A 21613-nucleotide genomic window follows, 5' to 3' on the forward strand; every position below is an offset into this window, starting at 1 on the left:
TTAAAACATAAAAGAAAAGCCAAATTAAAAGCAGGGAGAAACGACACTAAAGGATGGATGGGATGGCATGGCACAGACATGTTGCATAGAGGTTTTGTTGAGAGATAGGGGCTAAAGAGTAAATTGGAAAACTTGGTGAATATTCATAATACTAGTTAACTTTTTTAAATAAATTTTGTTACTTACAATCAAAGTCGCATACTAATCTACATATTAATATTGATTTCTTTATATTTAAAATTTAAATTAATACTATTTTTAATCAAATCTATTTTTTAACCAATCATAATAAATTAATACACATATTAATATACAGTTATGCTTGTAACTAAATGTTTCCTTTTAAAATTACTTTGTTAGAAGTGTTAAGATTTTATACAAGTAAGAGAAATGATGATTTACAAAATTAATTAAAAATACATGTATTTAAAAAATTATAAATAAATTGTATATCTAATAATTCTTTTTAAAAAAAATAATCTATAAATTGATATAAATTTAAAAAAGTACTATTTGTACTTGTAATGTTTACTTACCTCAATATGTGTTGAGGTATTATTTATTGATATTTATATTAAAATTTAAAATTTAAGTTTATAATAAATATTAAAGGATAAAATTGTAAGTAAAATACATGTATCACTACTTATGAGTTGATATACTGCATCTCAATAAATAGAAATTTAGAATAACAAGAAGCCAGTTTATTTTTGTGACCTCTCAACTCACCAAAACAATCCCTTCTTCACAATACATTTCCATTTTATTTTCTTATACTTCCCAATTTTCTTTTTCTTCTGTTTTAATTCGAAACCGAAAGGCGACGGCCGACGGGGTTGGTGTGCGGGTGCAAAAGGACAACAAGGAGAGGGTGGACGAAGATAGTAGGTGGGCGCAACGTAGCTATTGCATTATCAAGTCATCTGGTCAGCGTTGGCTGCTCCCCCTTTAACGTCTATGTGGGTTGGTGGTTCTTGAATTTGGACACCGAAATCTCTCTCTTCTATATATAATAGTTATGCGAGTGATGAGATGCAAATCAACTACCCTTTTACACTTGCGAGTTGAGCTCCGCACAAGCAACGCCCATCCTGTCCATCAAAATCCCCATATTATATTTTCGTCATCTGGGTTGTGTGTGTGAGAGAAGTTGAGTCTTTGCCATGGCGGAAGTGGACAACAAGCAAGTCATATTCAAAGGGTACACAGAAAATGTCCCGGAAGAATCAGATATGGAGCTCAAGGTTAGCAAAATTAAGCTCGAGGCTCCAAAAGGGTCGGGAGCTTTTCTGGTCAAGAATCTGTACCTCTCCTGTGACCCTTACATGAGAGGCCGTATGCGTGATTTCCGTGACTCTTATATCCCCCCCTTTGTCCCTGGTCAGGTAGTACCACCATCATCTCCCCACTCTTTACTTACAGTCAAAATAATTCAGAATTCGTGTTACTGTTGTGACTTCCAAGGAAAAAAAAAAAATTGTTCTTGTTGTGACTTTTTGATGTCGTTGTCTCATTGTTTGGATAATTCTCTCTCGCTTTTTTTTTTTTTTTTTTTTCCGCAATAACTCATTTCGTGGTTTCATTGTTTGATCGAGACTTATTTCATTGTCATGATACCAAAAACCCATGAATATTTACCATGGGAGGAGCATGTCTGATCCTTACCCTTTCGTTAAAGAGCGATTTCTTACAAAGTAAACTCATCTATGACTGAATTTTACAAACAATTGCCTGAATTTTTTTGTCGAGGCTGGGACATGGGAGAGTGAGCTTTGCCGTTTTTTACTAAGGGTTATTCCCAACTTTATTTCTCAACTGATAAGACAAAAGAAGATTCCAACTAGTCTTAATCGAAATTCTCACTGATTTTTTTAAGTTGTAATATCATAGTGATGAAAAAATTCCGATATGTTAAAACAAAGTCCGAGATCGATGCTATTATGAAAGTTACTAATTTTATGAATTGAAAGGAAAACATATGCGCCACGGTGATCAAGATGCAAAATCGTTAGTCTGTTTGTTCTTTACACTTGTTACATAGAGTAAAAGCTAACTTAGGATTTCAAGTATCGGCTTTTATCCATTTGTAACCTGGTAATGAAGAATGAACTGGCTTGTGTTGATGAACACTTAATCTCCATGCACTGAATGTTTGGTAATTCGACTTTTTCTACATTAACCCTAGAAAATTGGAACCACAATTTATGTTAATTATGCCGAGCTGTTGTAAGACATTTATCAGTTCCATTAATGATTATAGTTAATTCTGAGTATCTAATTAATTTAGAATGTTCATCTCCATGCGCACAAGAAAGAATGATTTATGTGTTCATCCTTTACAGTTCTTTCATCTATTAATCATGAACAGACTTTAGGTCATCAGCACTTATGTTTATTAGCTTTGATCTGAGAAATCAAGGTTCTCAACCTTCTTTATGCTTATCTTCACCTCTAAAATCAGTCTAGTGGTGATCAGTACGGTAGCAATCAATTATAGTATAACCATTTTTCTCATATTAATCCTTGGAAGTAGGATGTTAGTATCAGTCTCTATTGTTTACATTATGGGACATATGCCCAATTGATCTTGTGCTCTACAATTTCCTAATAATGATGTGTTCTAATGAAGCCCTTGGAAGGATTTGGTGTATCCAAAGTTATAGATTCTGATAATCCAGCTTTCAAGCCTGGCGATTTGGTTTCATTGATTACTGGCTGGGAAGAATATAGCTTGATTCACAGAACCGAGCAGTGTAGGAAAATTGATCCAGATGAAATCCCTCTCTCATACCATCTTGGTCTTCTTGGTACTGTACTCTGACTTCAATATCCATCATATTTTGGGATTGTTTCTCTTACACCTGAACATACATGGAAACATATTTGACAGTTCTTTCATATGCTTTTAGTTATGAATCTTTGTCTCTGTCATGCATTCTCACTTACTCTGCCTAAAAGGTGAACGACACTTGTATAGAGGAATCTCAATGCTATAATACATGGCACATGCTTGGATATTTCTTTGAGAAAAATTTTTCTAAATAAAATAAAATGTCAATTTGGTACTGATGGTTTGGGTTTCCTCTTATTCTCATGAAAAATGGTGAAGCACTAGCACCTTGTGCCTTTGTCACGTTTTTTGTCCAAGTAACAGAGGTGCTCAACTTTGTAGTCTGTCCTTTACCTTACCAGATACGAGGACCCACCATTGCATATATGCCTCAGTGTTGTGCGTAGTTAAGCAAGCAAAGCTCCTTTTTAGCGTGGCTTTGTCATTGGCCCTAAACAAATTGTCCTACTTAACCATGGTTCTTTCTATTAATGGAGTCCAAATGGTCTTAAATAATTTAGGCAAACTCATGGTTACTCTAAACACATATATCAATTCGTGAACATGATCTACATTATGTATTTGAAAATTGATATCTGCTTCATCTAGAGGGACAAAATCAATTTCCTGGGAGCTATGCTTCATTGGATTACCAAGAACCACTTAGCTTCAGTTTTCCTATTCAATTGACCTGAATAGAAAGAATAATATATGGGGGAGTGGGTTGTGGGGGCTTCAAATCAGCACTTTGGAATGAAAAATGACTACCAATCCTGAAAGCTTAAGCATAAACGAGATGGTGAACTCAACCATTAAGGAATCATTTACATCTTCTCTCACTTGCAAGATGAAACTCCTCTATATAAATTGGGGTCAAGAATTGAAATTATTTTAACTTGACTAAGGTAAAAATGAAGGCATGCTCCAAACTCAAGAAACATGCTTTGATAGTGATGTATTACCAATAATCTCAGCAGCTCGAGTTTATGAGAAGTAATAAATGTAATCATTTAACCATTATTCTAACATGAACCAAAAAAATCTGTTGAAGCAAGGAAGAAGAAGTTCTCTCGATCCATGATGATGTCAAAATCCCACCCATTAGTTAATTAGGTATTACTTAAGGTCGTTGTGTACAACTCTATACTCGTGGCAATCCAAAAGTTTCACATCTTTTTTCCTCTACATGTGATGTCAATTAAAAGTTAAGTTTTTAATAAATGGAAATAAATTATCTTATAGTAAGAGTTTTCTATAGTCATCTGAATTAATCACTGAAAACTGGAATTTCTTTTACACAGGTATGGCAGGTTTTACTTCATATGCAGGATTCTTTGAGGTCTGCTCCCCTAAGAAAGGGGAATTTGTCTTTGTATCTGCAGCTTCTGGAGCCGTGGGTCAGCTTGTTGGCCAACTTGCCAAGTTGCATGGTTGCTACGTGGTTGGAAGTGCTGGCACAAGTCAAAAGGTACACTTCTTTATTTATTTTCCTAATATTTTATTGTTAATTATTGATGGATTTTAGGAATGATCTTTATCTCGAAAAAAAAAAAAAAAACCTTTTAAAAGCATATTATGCATTGATTTTCTGCATATGAGTTGGACTCCTTGCCGTTTCCACAACTAGAATAACTGAAATGGGCCATATCAGGTTGATCTACTGAAGAATAAGCTTGGATTTGATGAAGCTTTCAACTACAAGGAAGAGCCAGACTTTGATGCGGCATTGAAAAGGTTAGTGACGGGTTTCCAAGGATGAACTATGATAAAGAAATTGTTTTAAGAAACGATGAAACCTTCTTTTCTTTTCCTTTCTGTTCAAATTTCCCGTTTTATTTTCCCTTGAAATAATTCAGTTGCAATTCATTCTTTCTTTCTTGGCTGAAATAGGTACTTTCCACAAGGAATTGACATTTACTTTGATAATGTGGGTGGGGATATGCTCGATGCTGCACTTCTTAACATGAGGATTCATGGCCGGATTGCCGTTTGTGGGGTGGTATCCCAGCAGAGTTTCACTAAGCCACAAGGAATTTTTAACTGGTTCAATCTCATAACGAAGCGCATCAGGATGCAGGGATTCCTGCAACATGATTACTTGCACCTATACCCACGCTTCTTGGAATATGTCATCACTAACTATAAGCAAGGGAAAATTGTTTACATCGAAGACATGAATGAAGGCTTGGACAGCGCTCCAGCTGCCTTTGTTGGGTTATTTTCTGGCAAAAATGTTGGCAAACAGGTCATTCGTGTCGCCCACGAATGATTATCTCCTGGAGTGAGTTCCAATAAGATTGTGTTATATTAACATAGAGGCAAAGAAACTTCCTTCTAGTTTATGAATCCATTATAGCGAAGTTGAAAGAATTTAGAGCTTTATGGCTCTCACTGAGATGATCTTCCATGGATATTATTGATGGATCAGAAATAAAAATGTGTGGTATCATTACTGAGTTTGTATCCGGTTGCGTGGTATCATTACTGAGTTTTTCAAAATCTATGTTGATGATTCAAAATATCGAAACTCTTTTTCAATCTTTTAATAACATGTTAAGAGGATGAATAGAGCTTCTCTGAAAACATGTACGAAAGAGTGCATGTTTATACAAGAAAATGAGAACACAGCTCGTATGCTCAGATTCTCACACCCAATGAATACATTATAAGTTCCTTTGCAATAACAAATAGGAATAATTGTTTGAGTCACCCTCAATGTTCAACTTCGCATGGTGGTGTGCATCTTTTGGAAATGAGTAGTGGACGGAGACGTGAACAGTGACAAACAGTGACAAACTTTTGGCTTTGGTCCGTGCAATTTCTGTGAGATCCTTCCTATTTATAGCATTGACTCTTCGTCTTTACCTTTGTTCCGATTGAGTTGATCTTCTATGCAATTTCTTTTTTTAACAGTAACCTGATCCCGTATCATAACAAACTTGAATTTTTGCCATATGTTACTGTCAGAAACAGTTATTTCTGGCGATATTAGCCAGTATTTAGCCTTCTCGGCGGATTATAAATGTTGGAAGTAAGTAGTACTTTCCAATGAAATTAACACGCAGAAAATAACTAATACCCACAAAATGTTTGGCAAGAAATGCTTTTTCCGATAAAGTGAGCTTGCAGGAAAATATGTTTATGATGAACTTCCCACGCAGGAAAAAAGCATTTACCATTATTGACATCATGTTTCGCAACATGGGCAACTCAATAGTTCCTCTCAAAGACCTACAAAGTGTACTGAGATGAGGGCTTGGGGGGTTGAGGGACACTTCTGATGCTTAAGTTAAAATAATCTCTTTGCAGGGAGAATGCTAAGAGAAAGTGTTCAAAAGAGTGAGTATGGGCTAGATCCTTTTACTTGAGTTGAGGACATGCTTTTATGCCCAATCATGGTGGCCCCCACTCACTGCTGGCAGATTATACAGGGGAGTACAGAATGTTGTATTGGTGGCAGGGTTCTCCTCTACCATGTCAGGCATCACCTTGCCATATCGTATGTAGGTCGGCCTTGCTTTCTCTGTTAGTCTTTTCTGGCAGATAAGGGGGAGGTGTGCGCACTGTTGTGATTACAGGGATGAGTGGACATCCTACTCTGTCATTGTATGCTGATCTTTTTGACCATTTAATGAGGCGCACTCGATCTCTAACAGCATGGTTATGGTTTGAATAGGTGACGTGACTAGTCATCGTATCTGTTAGGCCTTCTTGGGCCCAGCTTGAGCCTCTTTCCTTTGGTGCCTTTGCATTGGACTATTTATTGGTCGGCTTGGGCCCCAAGGGGAACAAACCCTACGTGACCCAATAGGGGAAGTAACTCCCTTCTTAATACCCCTCGAATTCCATCATGCGCGTGCAGTGAGAATTCAAAAATTGGTCATCATATTCGACGTGACTCACTGGGCTATTACAGCAAGGCACCCATGTTGCCATGTGTGAGGAGGCGATTTGCCATCCACACGATTACGGGTTGGTCCATGTCCTCCACGTGTGCAATCCTTTCTCTTCTATGCCTGGGGCATGCGCGATGGTTTATTTTCTCCATCATTACACACAGTGTGGGTCTTGAGAGTTGCCCGTGACGCTTTGTCTCTGATAGCTCCTATCACTTCATGCGTCGGGTAACCCAACTGGCACGAGTCCTTATTTAACCTTTTCCAGCTTTCGCCCTTTGCTTATCTTAGATGGCTCCCAAGAACGTTTATCTCCCTCGCTCCAAAAAGGACCATTTCGTGCATCCTGAGGGGACTTCTAGTGGCCCTGAAGGTGTGGCAAAATCCACCAGAGTAGAAAAGTCACTGTTCTTTGAGGGTTAGAACTACCAGTTGATAGCCTTTCTCACTAACCTTCATGCACTATGAGGGATGTTTGGTGTTCCCGACTCAGTAGTTTTAGAGGTCCCAGGCTGTCATGCCGTGGCTGTCGGTGATGATGGTTTGGTGATAAAGGTGGCCCTTTTCCCTCTAATATTCACGAATGGGCTACAACTACAATTCTGCCACCCAATTCGCAATGTTTTGGTCTACCATGGCTAGGTGCCCGCTTAACTCCATCCAAATGCGTGGAGCTCTTGATCGCAAGTTGTATTATTTTTCGCTTGGTGCTAAGCTCTGAAACAAATGAATATCCCGATCTAGCCGCAAGAGAGTTCTTTTCCGTGTACATGGTGCTACACTTTGATGAGCAACTACGCAATTTCAAGGCATGTGGCCAAAAACGGACCGCTGGCCTAAAAAAGCACTTCTCCCATATCAAGGATTGGATTAGGCGATTCTTCTTCGTGTCGGGCATGGACCGGGAATATCTCAAGGGGGAGGCCGTCCACCAAGAGTTCTCAGTATGGGTTGTTGAGGAACCATGCCGGACAAGTCCATCTTCATTGCTCTATCCAAACGGGAGGAGGCCAGGTCGGAGGCTATCCTGTCCTAGGTCAAGGCCCATCTTGACAACTCAATGTCAGACGTCGTGCTGACCAAAGCTAACAGCCATCGCTACCTGTCTACTCAGACTGCTCCTATGTGGCCCATCTTGAGGGAGCCCACCACTTCTCATGGCCAAAAGAGACCTTCTAGTTCCTCTGCAGCTAGTGGCGAGAGAAGGAGACCCCAGGACAACCGCAATGCCACCAAGGCATCTTCAAGGGCCAAGAAGGAGGCTTCTCGGCATGAGTAGGGGTGAAAAAGAAAAAAATCAGTGAACGGGTAAACTGGACCAAACTGGACTGAACTAGTGGATTTGGTCCAGTATCGAGTTTGGTTCGATCCGATACCAATTTTATTTTTCTTAAAACTAGTCAAAATCGGTCAGGTTTCGATTTTTCTTTTTCTAAAACCGGACCGGTTCATATATATATTTTAATTTTTCATATTATATATAATTTTTATATATAATATATAATTGTATATAAAATAGTTTTGTATTATATGATAAATTACTTATTAATATAATATTAAATTTTAAAATCTTATATTACTATAGTTTATTGTATTAATAGCTATATTAATATTATATAGTGCATATTAATAGTTATACTAATATTATATCATTATATATTATAATATACTATAATATATCACTATATTATATATTATAATATATTAGTATAGTCTATAATACAATTATAATATATATTATAATATACTATAATATATTATCACTATAGTATTATATACTATATTATATATTATATAATATATTAAAACTGGACCGAAACGGATCGAAAACTAGTAAAACCGCAGTACCAGTTTAAAAGGGTAACCGGTGCGTAATTGGTTTTGAAAAATCTATAACCAGTGCATACTAGTTTGGTTCTAAATTTTGTCCAAAATAGAACTGGACCGGACTGGTTACACCTCTAGGCATGAAATCTAAGTCCAATGCTCGAAGCTGTCAAGCAATAGGACTGCGATGGGCTTGCCCCTTGGCCAAGTTGCGGTTCCTACTACTCCCACTCTACCGACCGCTCAAGCATTGGCAACTTAAGCAACCTCCCTAGTTTCTACACCACCAATTGCTCCCAGGGATGAACTGGATGAAGATGAGGCTGGTTTTTGGATGGCTTTCGTTGAAACATTTCTTAACCTTGACCTGAGAGGAGCCCTTTCGAAGACCTCGCTAAGCCATCCTAGTCTGTTCTCGCAGAGTTCTTTGCTGACTCCTCTGCCGTTGTGGCTTTCACCGCGGCAGGCGTTAGTCTCAGCCATAATGAAGACAACTCGAGCTATCCCTTTGAGCTCGAACTCAGCAATGACAAGTCTCGATACCTTCCCCACCCTTTAGAACGAGCTTGAGATTTCTTCATTTCTCACCCGAAAGGAGCCCACCCTTGAGGCCCCCTTTACTCACAAGGAGGGGGGAGACCGATGCGCTTGAGCAGGAGATGGCATAAGGGTCCTCTGACTTGCATGAACCCTCTGACATGCAGAATGTGCGTCCTAAGGGTGAGGGGGATGGTGGGTCGCCAAAACTTTCCTTCGTGGGTACAACAACTCCCAAGGCCGGGGACACCAACCAGGGGTGACTAGTGATGTCCCTCTGAGGGCCTCTGAGGAGGTGTCAGAGTTCAAGTCTGCTTCAGGTGGAGGGTACGCTGCCGTAGGAGGTTCTAATTGTGCCGGTCCTTCCCAAATGTCTAACCCACGAGTCCCAGACTCTTCCTAGAAACTGGGTGGAGTCGGCCTATTGATGTCCCCTCGGAGACACTATTTCGGGAGAACAGGTGGGTATTTGAGGGGCCAAAAAATTGAAGGGACTATTTTTACAGGTATTCGAGCGGGACCTAGTCTGATTTTTCCCCGCTGGTTTTTTTTTTTTTTTTTGTCCCTAACATTGCGTACTTTCTAGAGAGTTGACAAGTTGGCCACCCTAATTGTGGAGGAAAGAGGGGAGCTTGAGGTAGTGGTTCAAGTGCTCAAGACTCTCGTCCTCCTCTCTTGCTCAGAGGTCTGCAAGGTGAACATGAGGTGGGGAAGGAGTCTTTTGAAAGAGATGCCATGGGGGAGAATGCGGCTGAGCTGGAGGCCAATTGCAAGCGTCAAAAGTGCAAGTTAGCTAAGGATCACCAGGACGTGGCCCTCCTCACAGAAGACTTGGCTAAGTCGCAAGGCTAGGAAAACATTTTTGTCTAGAGGCCAAACTCTTGGAGAAGGAGAGGGACTGGTTTTGGAATCAACTAGACCAGCGTGAAGGGAAGTCTAGTAATCCCTCGACGCCCTTAAGGGGATAAGGCACTATTGGTCCAGCAACACAACACGAATGTGAGACAGCACAACTAGCTGACCAACAAGTATACTGAGCTAACCAAGTCAGTGGAGAATAAGAGGGAGGCCATGAAGTCAAGCCAGGCACAAGTCTCTTGATTTGCCCAAATGGCCAGTTAGACACAAGTGCCTTGATTTGCCGACTTTCGTGCCACCATGCCAAGTTCCTTGACTCGCTACGAAGTCAAGTCAAGCACAAGTCTCTAGACTTGCCCAAATGGCTAGCCAAATACAAGTCTCTTGACCTGCTGACTTTCATACCACCAAGCTAAGTCCCTTGACTTGCCGTGAAGTCAGGCCGAGCACACAAGTCTCTTGACTTGCCCAAATGGCCAACCGGGCATAAGTCTTTTGACTTTCCAACCTTTGTGCCACCAAGCTGAGTCCCTTGACTCGCCACAAAGTCAAGCTAGGCATAGGTCACGGGACTTGCCTAGACAACTAGTTGAACACAAGTCCTTGACTTGCCAACCTTCGTGCCACCAAACCGGGTCCCTTGACTTGCCATGAAGTTAGAACGAGCATGATGCATTAAATGGCCATAGGGACTAGCATGCAATGACAAAGTAAGATATCTACTCGTCACTGTAATCATGGCACCTCCCCCTTATCTGCTAGAAGAGACAAACAAAGAAACAAAGGGCAACCTACGTACAATAAGGCAAGGTGATGCCTAACATGGTAGAGGAGAACCCTACTACAGGTACAAAGCTATATATGCCCCTACATGATTTGCCAGCAGTGAGTGGGGGCCACCACGATTGGTATAAGCACGTTATCGGCTCAGGTAAAAGGATCTAGCTCATACTCACTCTTTTGAACACTTTCTCTTAGCATTCTCCCTTTAAAGATATTATTCTAACTTAGGCATCGGAGGTGTCCCTCACCTCCCCAACCCCTCATCTAAATACACTCTGCAGGTCTTCGAGAAGAACCGCTGAGTTGCCCAGGCTGCGAAACATGACGTCAATAGTGGTCGATTGAACCCAGTAAATGTCAGGCAAGACTAACTCGTAAACTCTTAAAATCATTTTAATTTTAGTGTTCAGACTGCATCAAACCATAGTAGTACACTTGGGTCGTCTTCTTCAAAAGGTTCTTGCCCTAGCTCTCTCCCTCTTCCCCCTCTTTTTGTACCCATAAAATGTCCCCCAAGAAATTAATTTTATACCATTTATGGATTTCAGGTTTCAAGCATTTTACCTTGTCTTAAAGATGCTTGAAAAGGAGGACTGATTATTTATGGCATTTATGGGAGTAGTTGTGACACTACATGCAATGCATAGGCAAAAATGATTTCAATGGCGATTACATAAGGCGTTGGAAAAGGATTAAGGCTATTTGTAGCATTTTTGTAGGTATTTGGGATGCCAGTTTGCCAACGCTAGAAGTGTTTCCCAATGAATTAGATGTGCAATCCGTATGAGCAATGGAGGCGCTTTTCTTGGCTATTTGCGGCAATTATGAAGCACCAGAAATAATAAATAATTGCGACAATTATTTTGAATTTTTGCTTGAAACCAGTTGTGAAGAAACAATGGGAGCATTGAATCAAAAACCAACGGGAAAAATTATTTGCAGTTATTTTGGGTTGGTTTAAGTAACTAAACTAATTATTAACAATATTATATTATAGCATGCGTCCGACTTGGTCATTTTAGGAACTAATTAATTAATAATATTATAGCCTACAAATAACATTTTTAATAAACTGAATGTTTTGCATAAAAGCAGAGAAGAAGAAGGTTGCAAAGAAATTACTTTTCGTATTCATGTATTGCTTAGGTTTACAATATACAAAACTTCTTATTTATAGTATTGACATGCATGAATAAAGAATCTGATTCTCTAACTAATTCTACAGAAAATTTCTAACAGAATGACAACTCATTTATTCTAAAATCATCCTTGTTTTGCTGTTGACCCTTTGCTGAGTTGTGGGAGATCGTGACTGAGGTGGAATGTTGTGATGGCAGCTTCTCTAACATCCCCCCGCAAGATGGAGAGTGGATGTCAATGACTCCCATCTTGAGCAATTAAGAATAAAACAAAGAAGAATGAAGTGCTTTGATGAGAATATCAGCCAACTGGGAGTGTGATGGTGTGTATGCAATTGAGATCAGACCCTCTTGAATTTTATCCTGAATTAGATGACAATCTAATTCAATGTGTTTAGTCCTTTCATGAAAAATAGGATTGGAGGCAATGTGCAGAGCAGATTTGCTCTCACAATGAAGGGTAGCTGGCTGAGGATGAAGAATTGTGAGATCAGAAAGCAAGTATTTTAACCAAACAAACTCACATGAGGCAGCAACCATGGATCTATATTCTGCTTCAGCAGAGCTTCAAGAGATCGTGATTTGCTTCTTACATTTTCATGAGATAAGTGACTTTCCAAGAAAGACACAATATCCAGTAGTTGACCTTCTTGTGTCAGGGCATGAAGCCCAATTCGAGTCATGGTAAGAAGTAAGCTGATAAGGGGAAGATGAAGGAAAAAACAATCATTGGCCAGGTGACTTTTTAACATAATGTAGAATTTTGTAAGCTGCTTGAAGATGTGGAACACGAGATGTACTTATTTATTGGCTGAGTAGATTAACTAAGAAGCATAAATCAGGCCGTGTGATAGTCAAGTAAAGAAGTCTTCCAATGAGTCTTCTGAATTTAAAGGGGTCATGTAGCAGCTTGCCTTCATCTTTGCTTAATTTGATGTTTGGATCCATAGGAATTAAACTTAGCTTGCAACCAAGTAAACTAGCATCATGCAAAATGTCCAGGGCATATTTTCTTTGGCAAAGTTGAATGCCAGTTGAATTTTGATCTATTTCCAAACCAAGGAAGTACTTAAGAGTCCCAAGGTCTTTTATTTTGAGTTGTGAATCCAAAAATGCTTTGAGAACAGAAATTTCATGATGATCATTTGATGCCATAATTATATCATCAACGTTCACAAGTAATGCTATAAAAGACTAACCAATTCCTTTTGTAAAAAGACTATAATCAACTCGAGACTGAGTAAAACCAAAATGGAGCAATGAAGAAGAGAATTTAACATACCATTGTCGAGAGGCTTGTTTAAGGCCATACAAGCTCTTTCTTAACTTGCAAACCTTGTTGTGTCCTTGAACCAAATAACTAGGAGGTATTTTCATATATACTTCTTCTTCCAATTTGCCATGTAGAAAGGCGTTATTAACATCAAATTGTTGTAGAAACCAACCTTTGATGATAGAAATAGCCAGCAATGTCTTGAATGTGACAAGTTTAGCAACGGGGGAGAATGTTTCATGGTAATCAAGCTCTTCTTCTTGGATGTAACCCTTGGCTACTAAGTGTGCCTTGTGTCTCTCAATTGTCCCATCTGAGTTGTATTTGATTCGGTAGACCCATTTGGAGCCAATAGCTTTCTTTCCAATAGGTAGATCAATGACATCCCATGTTTTGTTCAATTCTAAAGTAGCAATCTCATTGTCCATGGTTTTGTGCCAGTCTAAACTTTTTACAGCTTGTGCATAGGTGCTTGGTTCAGTATCGTTAAGAATAGAAGTAGCAAAAACAGCATGGGTTAGTGATAACTTGGCATGAGATAAAATAGAAGATAATGGATAAAGAGGAGTAGTAAGTGAAGTACCTGTTATGAGCTAGATGGAGAAGCAGTAGGCACAACGACCTATTGACAGTAGTAATCTTGAAGGTAGGATGGAGGTTTCTTTGGTCTGTTTGATCTGCAAGGAGGTGTTTGGATTTGTGAAGAAGTGTTTTTAGAAAGAAAGGGGTTGGAAGAAGGAGAAATGTTAGGAGTAGAAATGTGGAAAGTATTTTCAGAACTGTTTTCAGAAGTTGGAGAAGGAAAAGGTGATGGGGTAGTTTCGAAAGTGATGTTAGTTTAAAAATGAAGTGAAGGGGTAGTGTTTTCTGGGGTGAGAAGGGGAAATGAAGTTGGTGAAGGTGTTGAGGGTGATTGTGAAGGAGAGGGGACAGTGACACTTTTATAAGGAAAAATATGTTCACAGAAGATGACATCTCGTGAATGAAAGACAGATTTAGTTTCCAAGTCAAGTAACTTGTAACCTTTGATGCCAAAGGGGTAGCCAAGTAATATGCACTTTTTTGCTTGGGACTCAAATTTGTGCCTATTTTGTTTTGATGTGGAGGCATAACATAGGCAACCGAATGTTCTCAAATGAGTGTAAGTTGGTTTGGCTTGAAAAAAGAGTTTGTAGGGTGTTTGATTTTGTAAATTGGGAGATGGTGTTCTGTTAATGAGGTATGTGGAAGTCAAAATACAATCACTCCAAAAGGAAAGGGGAATGTTAGATTGAAATTTTAAGGCACGAGCAACGTTTAAAATATGTTGGTGTTTTTGTTTGACAACTCCATTTTGTTGGCGGCTCTCAACACAACTCTTTTGATGTATAAGTCCCTTTTGCATGTAGAAATTTGTCATTGCAAATTCATTTCCATTATCAGTTCGAATAACTTTGATTTTTGTTTGGAATTGTGTTTCAACAAGGGAACAAAAAGATTGGATGAATGGTCTAGTTTGGGATTTATTATTCATTAGATAAACCCATGTGGATCTTGAGAAGTCATCGACAATGGTTAGAAAGTATTTGGATCCATCATGATTTTAATGATTTTAATGCTCGGTTTTCATTGATGAGAAAAGGCAATCTATGATGTTTGGATAAATGACAAATGGAACAAGGAACATTGTGATTCATTATTTTCAAATGTAGTAAATGTTTTTCCAATAAAGATAAACGTGAGTCAGACAAGTGACCCATTCTATAATAATGCCATAAACTGTGATCATTTTGAGGAGTAATAGAAGCAAAAATTGGAGAATGAGTATGAGATCATTGAGACAAAATAGAAGAGAGGGATGTGGGAGACACTTCTATCAACTGCAATTGATATAGACCATTGTTAGCCTCACCCTTCCCAATCGTGCTCCAAGAGAAAAGATCCTGCACATAACATTCATTGTTTAAAAAAAAATGAAGCAACAATTAAGGTCTTGGATTAATTTTTTGGCAAAAGAAAGATTAAAATTAAATGATGGGATGCATAATACTTCTTTGAGAGTAAGAGTATTATTGAGTTGGACAATGCCTTTGTGAGTAACATTGGCATGGGTGTCATTTGGAAATTTAACTTTAAAATGAACTTTGGTGGGCAAAGAAGTGTAAAGGGATGTGCAGCAGATCATGTGATCTGTTGCACCTATGTCTATGATCCAAGGAATGTTGTGTAAGATGTTGTGTGAGAGACTGAGAAACAAGAAGATATACTCAACATGGTGGAAGCCAAGGGATAATTACAGCTAACTTGAGATGTATCAATGGACTGAACTTGATTGGCAATTGGTTGTGTAACTTGAGACTAGAGCAAAGCAATGAGCTGTTGATATTGCTCTTTAGTTAGAGCTGCTTGGGATTCCTCAGTGATCTATTCTTGGTTAGAAAGACTGATTTGGTTTGCTGAGGGGTCGAATCCTTTGCTTCAATTGGCAAGTTTATGGCCTGGGGGATAGCCATGTAATTTGTAGCATCTATTAACATTAAGGCCAAGAAGTTTGCAGTGAGTGCAGGTTGGTTTATCAAGGTGTGGATTGGCTTTGAAGCATTTGTCTAAAGAATGGCCAGAAACTTTGCAAAAAATGCAAAAAAGTTTTTCTCTCCTTTGAGAACCAAAATGTTTGGGGTAGCATCGAGTGTTTGGAGAGTGAATTTTGGTAGCCAAGGCAAGAGTGTCATGGAGACTAAAAATATTGGAAAGTTGTTTACGCTTTTCTTCTTGTTAAACAAGAGCATAAACTTCACTTAAGGTGGGGGTGGGCTTGATGAGGATAATTTGAGCTTTAATGTTGATGAAGGAATCATTGAGTCCCATAAGGAACTTCATCATCCAGTCACGCTGCTAGTTCTCAAGTACAGGTTTCATAACACCACAAGTGCAAGATGGGATGGACTCAAAATTGAGAAGCTCATCAAATAAACCTTTCAATTTAGAGAAATAGAGGCTGACAGAGTCATCACCTTGGGTAAGGGAATGGATGGACTGCTTCAATTCAAAAATTCGTGGTCCATTATTTTGTGCAAAACACTGTTCCAACTCAAGCCATAGGCATGAGCTGTCTCAACATACACAACACTATTTTTTATTTCAAGGGACATTGCATTTTGAAGCCAACTCACAACCATGTCATTGCATTCAAGCCATGGTTCTAACAGAGCATCATTTGGGTCAGTAGGTTTAGAAAAAATACCATCAATGAAAGCGAGTTTCTTCTTGATTCGAAGTGAACAATGTACTGTGCCAACCCACGAATGGTAATTATCAGCTGTGAGGAGATTGTTGGTGAGTAAGGTTCCAGGACCATCATTTGGGTTGAGAAAATATGGACTAGAGGGGTCTTTAGGGTTGATATTGATAGGAGGATTGGTGTTGAGGGGTGGATTGTTGGTGATGGGAGGAAGATTGCTGTTGACGAATGAATTGGTGTCTTCTGAAGCCATTTAAAGCTCTAATACCATAACAGTTTTTAATAAACTGAATGTTTTGCATAAAAGCATAGAGAACAAAATAAATGCAGAGAAGAAGAAGGTTGCAAAGAAATTGCTTTTCGTATTGATGTATTGCTTAAGTTTACAATGTACAGAACTTCTTATTTATAGTATTAACATGCATGAATAAAGAATATGATTCTCTAACTAATTGTACAGAAAATTTCTAACAGAATGACAGCTCATTTATTCTAAAATCATCCTTATTTTGTTGTTGACCCTTTGCTAAGTTGTGGGAGATCGTGGCTGAGGTGGAATGTTGTGATGGCAACTTCTTTAACAACAGATGCGCAAATAATGATTGTTTTGACAGTTTTTTTTTTTTTAGATGGAAATGAGTACTTAATTTGTGAAACATGCATGCATGCATATGATCAAGCTTAATTAACAAGATGGAAACATTAACCTATATAACGAATTAAGTTGATGGGTACGTAATTGCGAAAAGCATACGTACCCTCGCTAACGAAACAATCATGAAAATGAATTATGATCATGAGTACTAGGCCAGCAGCTACCTATGCCAGGGTCTCGTGATGTATACAACTTTTTTAACAAATTTCAACGATACTAAGAGTTGACACGATCTCGCACACACATAATTAGAAAGAAAACAATGAAATTAAAGTTAATTCATGGTGGTCATTAGCATATTTTTCTCTCTCTCCAGCCCTTTCCTTTGAGAGGAAAGTCTTTTAAAAATAAAATTTCTATCACTCTTTTTTTTTAAAGCAGCTATTTAACCCTATATACTAATCGTGGCTCGTAATTATTACTACCGTCACTTAAATTGGCTATATATATTTATTATATTTTTTTTTTACGATTTCATCAATGCGTGGCACGACGATAAAATATATTATGGATAAACTTGTAGGCATAATTATTTACAAATTAAGGAGCTAACTACAATGTTGCCAATCGAAATTAGAGCCTTATACCATATTGAAAATTAGTTAGGCCATCTTCAATCCCTAGTTGGACCAATATCTAAAATGACCACTTCAATTTAATTATAAGTGGCCATTCAAGAATTGATTGATCAATGTATATAATAAGAGAGGAATGAGATTTGTTTACTATATTAATATGTACGTATTGTCAATCAATTCTCTAATTTTTAGTTTTAAAAGATAGAACTCATATAATAATTGATGAATAATAGAAGAACAATACATGCCAAGTTTTAAGACGAGGCATCTATCTGGTAATCAAGAAATATCCTATAATTTCCAGATTTAGTTTCATGGACAAAGAGGCATGCATGCCAATTATGAACAAAAAATTATAGATGACTAATTTCCACCAGCTTCATGCATGCATGCCATTGGACTTCATCCCGATGATCTAGTTAACAAATCTATAGTCCTTCTAAACCTAACCTTGTCTATTAAAATCTGAACACTTGAAGATGAAAATATTGAAATAGAGAGAAACAGCAAGCATGAAGAGAAAAAGGTTCACTTTTCTTCTGTATTGATTTCTCTATATTTTCGTATATAGTTAGAATGATAACTACACACACACACACACACATACATATATACACACAAATACAAAGAACCAAAAGAGCAACAAAACAAAAGAATGACAGCTAATCCTAGAAATAGACAAAGAAGATAGTGGCCATGAATTACTGCTAACAAGCTTTTGCTATGGTAGTGGCAACAGAGTCCTCTGACACTAAGAGACAAAACTTTCTGGTGCTACCATGCTAAGCAATTTTCTATGGTGGGACTGAAGGTAGAACTAGTGCATCCCTCTGATCCTTTTGATGAAGTTTGATACTCCCCCTCAAGATGGGCATAGATGTTAAGAATGTCCATATTGGATAGTAAGAAATGTAGTGTAGCAGTAAGCAAGGCCTTGGTGAAAATGCAAGCTAACTGAAATTTGGAAGGAAGGTGAACTGGTATGATCATTCCTGCTGAAACCTTCTCCCAAATGAAATGATAATCTATCTCTATGTGTTTGGTCCTTTCATGAAAAACTGGGTTTTTTATGAGGTGTAGAGCAGATTGACTATCACAGTATAATGTTGCAGCCTTAGTGTGATCAATCTGGAAATCTTTCAAAAGGGAAATGATCCAAGTGATTTCACAACTCGTGTGGGCTAAGGCCCTGTATTCTGCTTCAGCAGAACTTCTAGAAATTATAGCTTGCTTTTTAGATCTCCAACTAATCATAAAGTCCCCAATAAATATGCAATACCCTATGATTGATCTTCTTGTCTCTGGATAAGCTGCCCAATCCGAGTCACTAAATGCCTTTAAATGCAAAGTTGACAAAGCTGAGAACAATATACCTTGCCCTATAGATCCTTTCAAATACTTCAAAACCCTATGAGCAGCTTTCAAATGTATCTCTGCTAGTTTGTCCATAAATTGACTAAGTATATGGACAGCATAGGTAATATCTGGTCTTGAAATCGTTAAGTAGATTAGGCGTCCAATTAATCTTCTATAAATTGTAGCATCCTTCAACAAATTTGTAGAAGTGTGACTGAGCTTGTGATTAGTCTCAATGGGGGTGTGGACAAGTTTGCATCCCAAGAGACCTAAATCCTCAAGTATTTCAAGAGTGTACTTCCTCTGACATATATATATTCCAGACCTTGATTTTGCAATTTCCAACCCCAAGAAATATTTCACTTGCCCCAAATCTTTAATTCTGAACTGTGAATTGAAATCTGTCTTTACAGCATTAATGGTTAATAGATTCAAGCTTCCAATGAGTATGTCATCTACATAAACCAATAGAGCAACAAAACCATTTTTATCTGACCTTGTAAACAAAGAGTAATCTGATCTAGACTATTGAAACCCAATAGAAAAAAAAAGGAATAGAATTTTGCATTCCATTGCCGAAAGGCCTACTTGAGACGATACAATGACTTGTGCAGTCTACAAACTAACTTCTCATTTCCACCATGAGTCTCCCCCTTGATTTGATAACCTGGAGGTAGGTCCATATATATTTCCTCATCAAGATCCCCATTGAGATATGCATTATGCACATCCATTTGACTTAAATGCCAATTATGGATGGTAGCTAAGGCTAGAAAAATTATGACAGTGGTGAGCTTAGCTACAAGACTAATGTTTCTTGATAATCAAATCCCTCAACTTGAGTGTAACCCTTAGCCACTAACTTGGCCTTATATCTCTCCACAGACATATCTGAATTGAGCTTGACTTTGAAAACATATTTGCAGCCCACTGAGGTCTTTCCAGGGGGTAAATTAGTGACTGTCCAAGTTCTATTTTCCTCCAAGGCTTTCAACTCAGATTGTACTGCTGCTTGCCAATGCTGAGACATCACAGCCTCTTTGTAGGTTTTTGGTTCATGCAAGTGGGAGAGTGAAAGGGCAGAAATTTTCTGTGATGGAGAAAGATGGGAGTAGGATAAATTTTTGTAGAGTGGATGATTAGTGGAAGTGGAGAGTGATATTTGAGTGGGATTTCTAGTGACTATCTGACAGTGATAGTCATGTAAATATGAAGGGGTTTTTCTAACACGATCAAATCTCCTAAGAGAGGTGGTGGACTGAGTTGTCTTGTGAAGGAGTTAAGAGAGGAGCATTTGGAGTGAGAGTTGGTTCAAGGTCAGTGTGAGGGAGAGAGGAACTAATTGGTGAGTCTAAAGTGGGAATGTGAGAGGAGGAATCAGATTGAGGAGAATCAAGTTGGTTTGTGAAAGGATCAGATGGGAAAGAAAGGGAATGTTATGTAATAGGTAAAACTGGAGGTATGTGTTGATCATGAAAGGATTGATCATGAGAGGAAGATGTGTTAAGATTAGAATTTTGAAAGGGGAATGTGGATTCATAAAAAATCACATCTCTGGAGACGGAACATGATTGATTCTCGATGTCATAAACCTTGTATTCCTTGACACCTGCTGGATATCCTATGAAAACACATTTTCTAGCATGAGGGTCCAATTTGGATCGGTTGTGTTTGTGAGTGGAGACAAAACATAGGCAGCCAAATACTCTTAAGTGATCGTAGGATGGTGCAGAAGATAAAAGTTTCTCATAAGGTGATTTTCCATCTAAGACAAGTGAAGGAATCCTGTTAATTAAATATGCAGCAGTGAGGACTGCATCACCCCAAAATTTTAAAGGAAGTAAGGCCTAGAAAAGAATGGCTCTTGCAACGGAAATGAGGTATTGATGTTCTCTTTCAACAACTCTATTCGATTGTGGAGTCTATACACAAGACTTTTGATGTAAAATTCCATGAAGATAATAGAAATCTGTCATATTGAACTCAAGGCCATTGTCTGATCAAATTTGTTTAATTTTAGCATCAAATTGAACTTTTACCATGTGGACAAAAGACTGGATTAGAGTTCTAACTTCAGTTTTAAACTTCATAAAAAAAATCCAAGTCACTCGACTATAATCATCCACAATTGTCAAAAAGTATTGGTGCCCTTGATTGGATACTCGAGAATAGTGCCCCCAAATGTCACAACGAATTAGTTGAAAGGGGGAATGAGAAATGGAAGTACTCAACTTAAATGAATTTCTCTTTTGTTTAGCCAAATGGCAAATAGTACACTGAGTTTGCTCTCTACATTTTACATTAGAAACTTGAGAGTGAATTAAACTCATTCTCTAATTGGATAAATGTCCTAATCTAAAATGTCATAGATCAAAATCATGCTGTCCATTTGCATTGAAAACTTGGCTTTTGATTGGAGGCTCGAGATGGCGATTGGAAGGAAGATATCTTTTGACTGCAGTGTTATGAAGGGAGCTGGGAAGGAGGTAGTAGAGTCCATTGTGGACCTTAGCTAGACCAATCATCATCCATGAATAAAGGTCCTATATAACACAGTGTTTATTCAAGAACAAGAGATACAAAAGAGGGTTATCAGTGAGTTTAGTCACAGAAATCAAATTAAAGCTAAATAATGGCACACATAGAACATTAGTGAGAGTT

The 21613-nt window shown here is 38.2% G+C and overlaps 2 protein-coding genes across 2 annotated transcripts; one reads left to right on the plus strand and one right to left on the minus strand.

Annotated features, from left to right (window-relative positions):
• The first annotated feature begins 836 nt into the window (after positions 1-836).
• On the plus strand, positions 837-5295 carry LOC122318865 (2-alkenal reductase (NADP(+)-dependent)-like). The gene is made up of 5 exons (XM_043136566.1): positions 837-1385; positions 2630-2807; positions 4132-4298; positions 4482-4564; positions 4721-5295. The coding sequence occupies exons 1-5, from the start codon at positions 1164-1166 to the stop codon at positions 5097-5099; spliced, it is 1029 nt and encodes a 342-aa protein (XP_042992500.1). The 5' UTR covers positions 837-1163; the 3' UTR covers positions 5100-5295.
• A 13075-nt stretch (positions 5296-18370) lies between these two features.
• On the minus strand, positions 18371-19686 carry LOC122274469 (uncharacterized mitochondrial protein AtMg00810-like). The gene is made up of 2 exons (XM_043083504.1): positions 19580-19686; positions 18371-19472 (listed from the first exon to the last, which is right to left on the minus strand). Exons 1-2 carry the CDS (start codon positions 19684-19686, stop codon positions 18371-18373), a joined length of 1209 nt encoding a protein of 402 aa, XP_042939438.1.
• Between the last annotated feature and the right edge of the window lie 1927 nt (positions 19687-21613).

The sequence above is a fragment of the Carya illinoinensis genome, chromosome 8, assembly GCF_018687715.1.
Source record: "Carya illinoinensis cultivar Pawnee chromosome 8, C.illinoinensisPawnee_v1, whole genome shotgun sequence".
In the NCBI taxonomy this organism is placed as follows: Eukaryota; Viridiplantae; Streptophyta; class Magnoliopsida; order Fagales; family Juglandaceae; genus Carya; species Carya illinoinensis.

Coding starts and splice junctions, on each gene's coding strand:
- LOC122318865 (XM_043136566.1), top strand. CDS start 1,164: ATGGCGGAAGTGGACAACAAGCAAGTCATATTCAAAGGGTACACAGAA. Junction 1,386..2,629: donor CCCCCTTTGTCCCTGGTCAG/GTAGTACCACCA, acceptor GTTCTAATGAAG/CCCTTGGAAGGATTTGGTGT. Junction 4,565..4,720: donor TTTGATGCGGCATTGAAAAG/GTTAGTGACGGG, acceptor TGGCTGAAATAG/GTACTTTCCACAAGGAATTG.
- LOC122274469 (XM_043083504.1), bottom strand. CDS start 19,686: ATGGATGTGCATAATGCATATCTCAATGGGGATCTTGATGAGGAAATA. Junction 19,473..19,579: donor ACTCATGGTGGAAATGAGAA/GTTAGTTTGTAG, acceptor TCAATAGTCTAG/ATCAGATTACTCTTTGTTTA.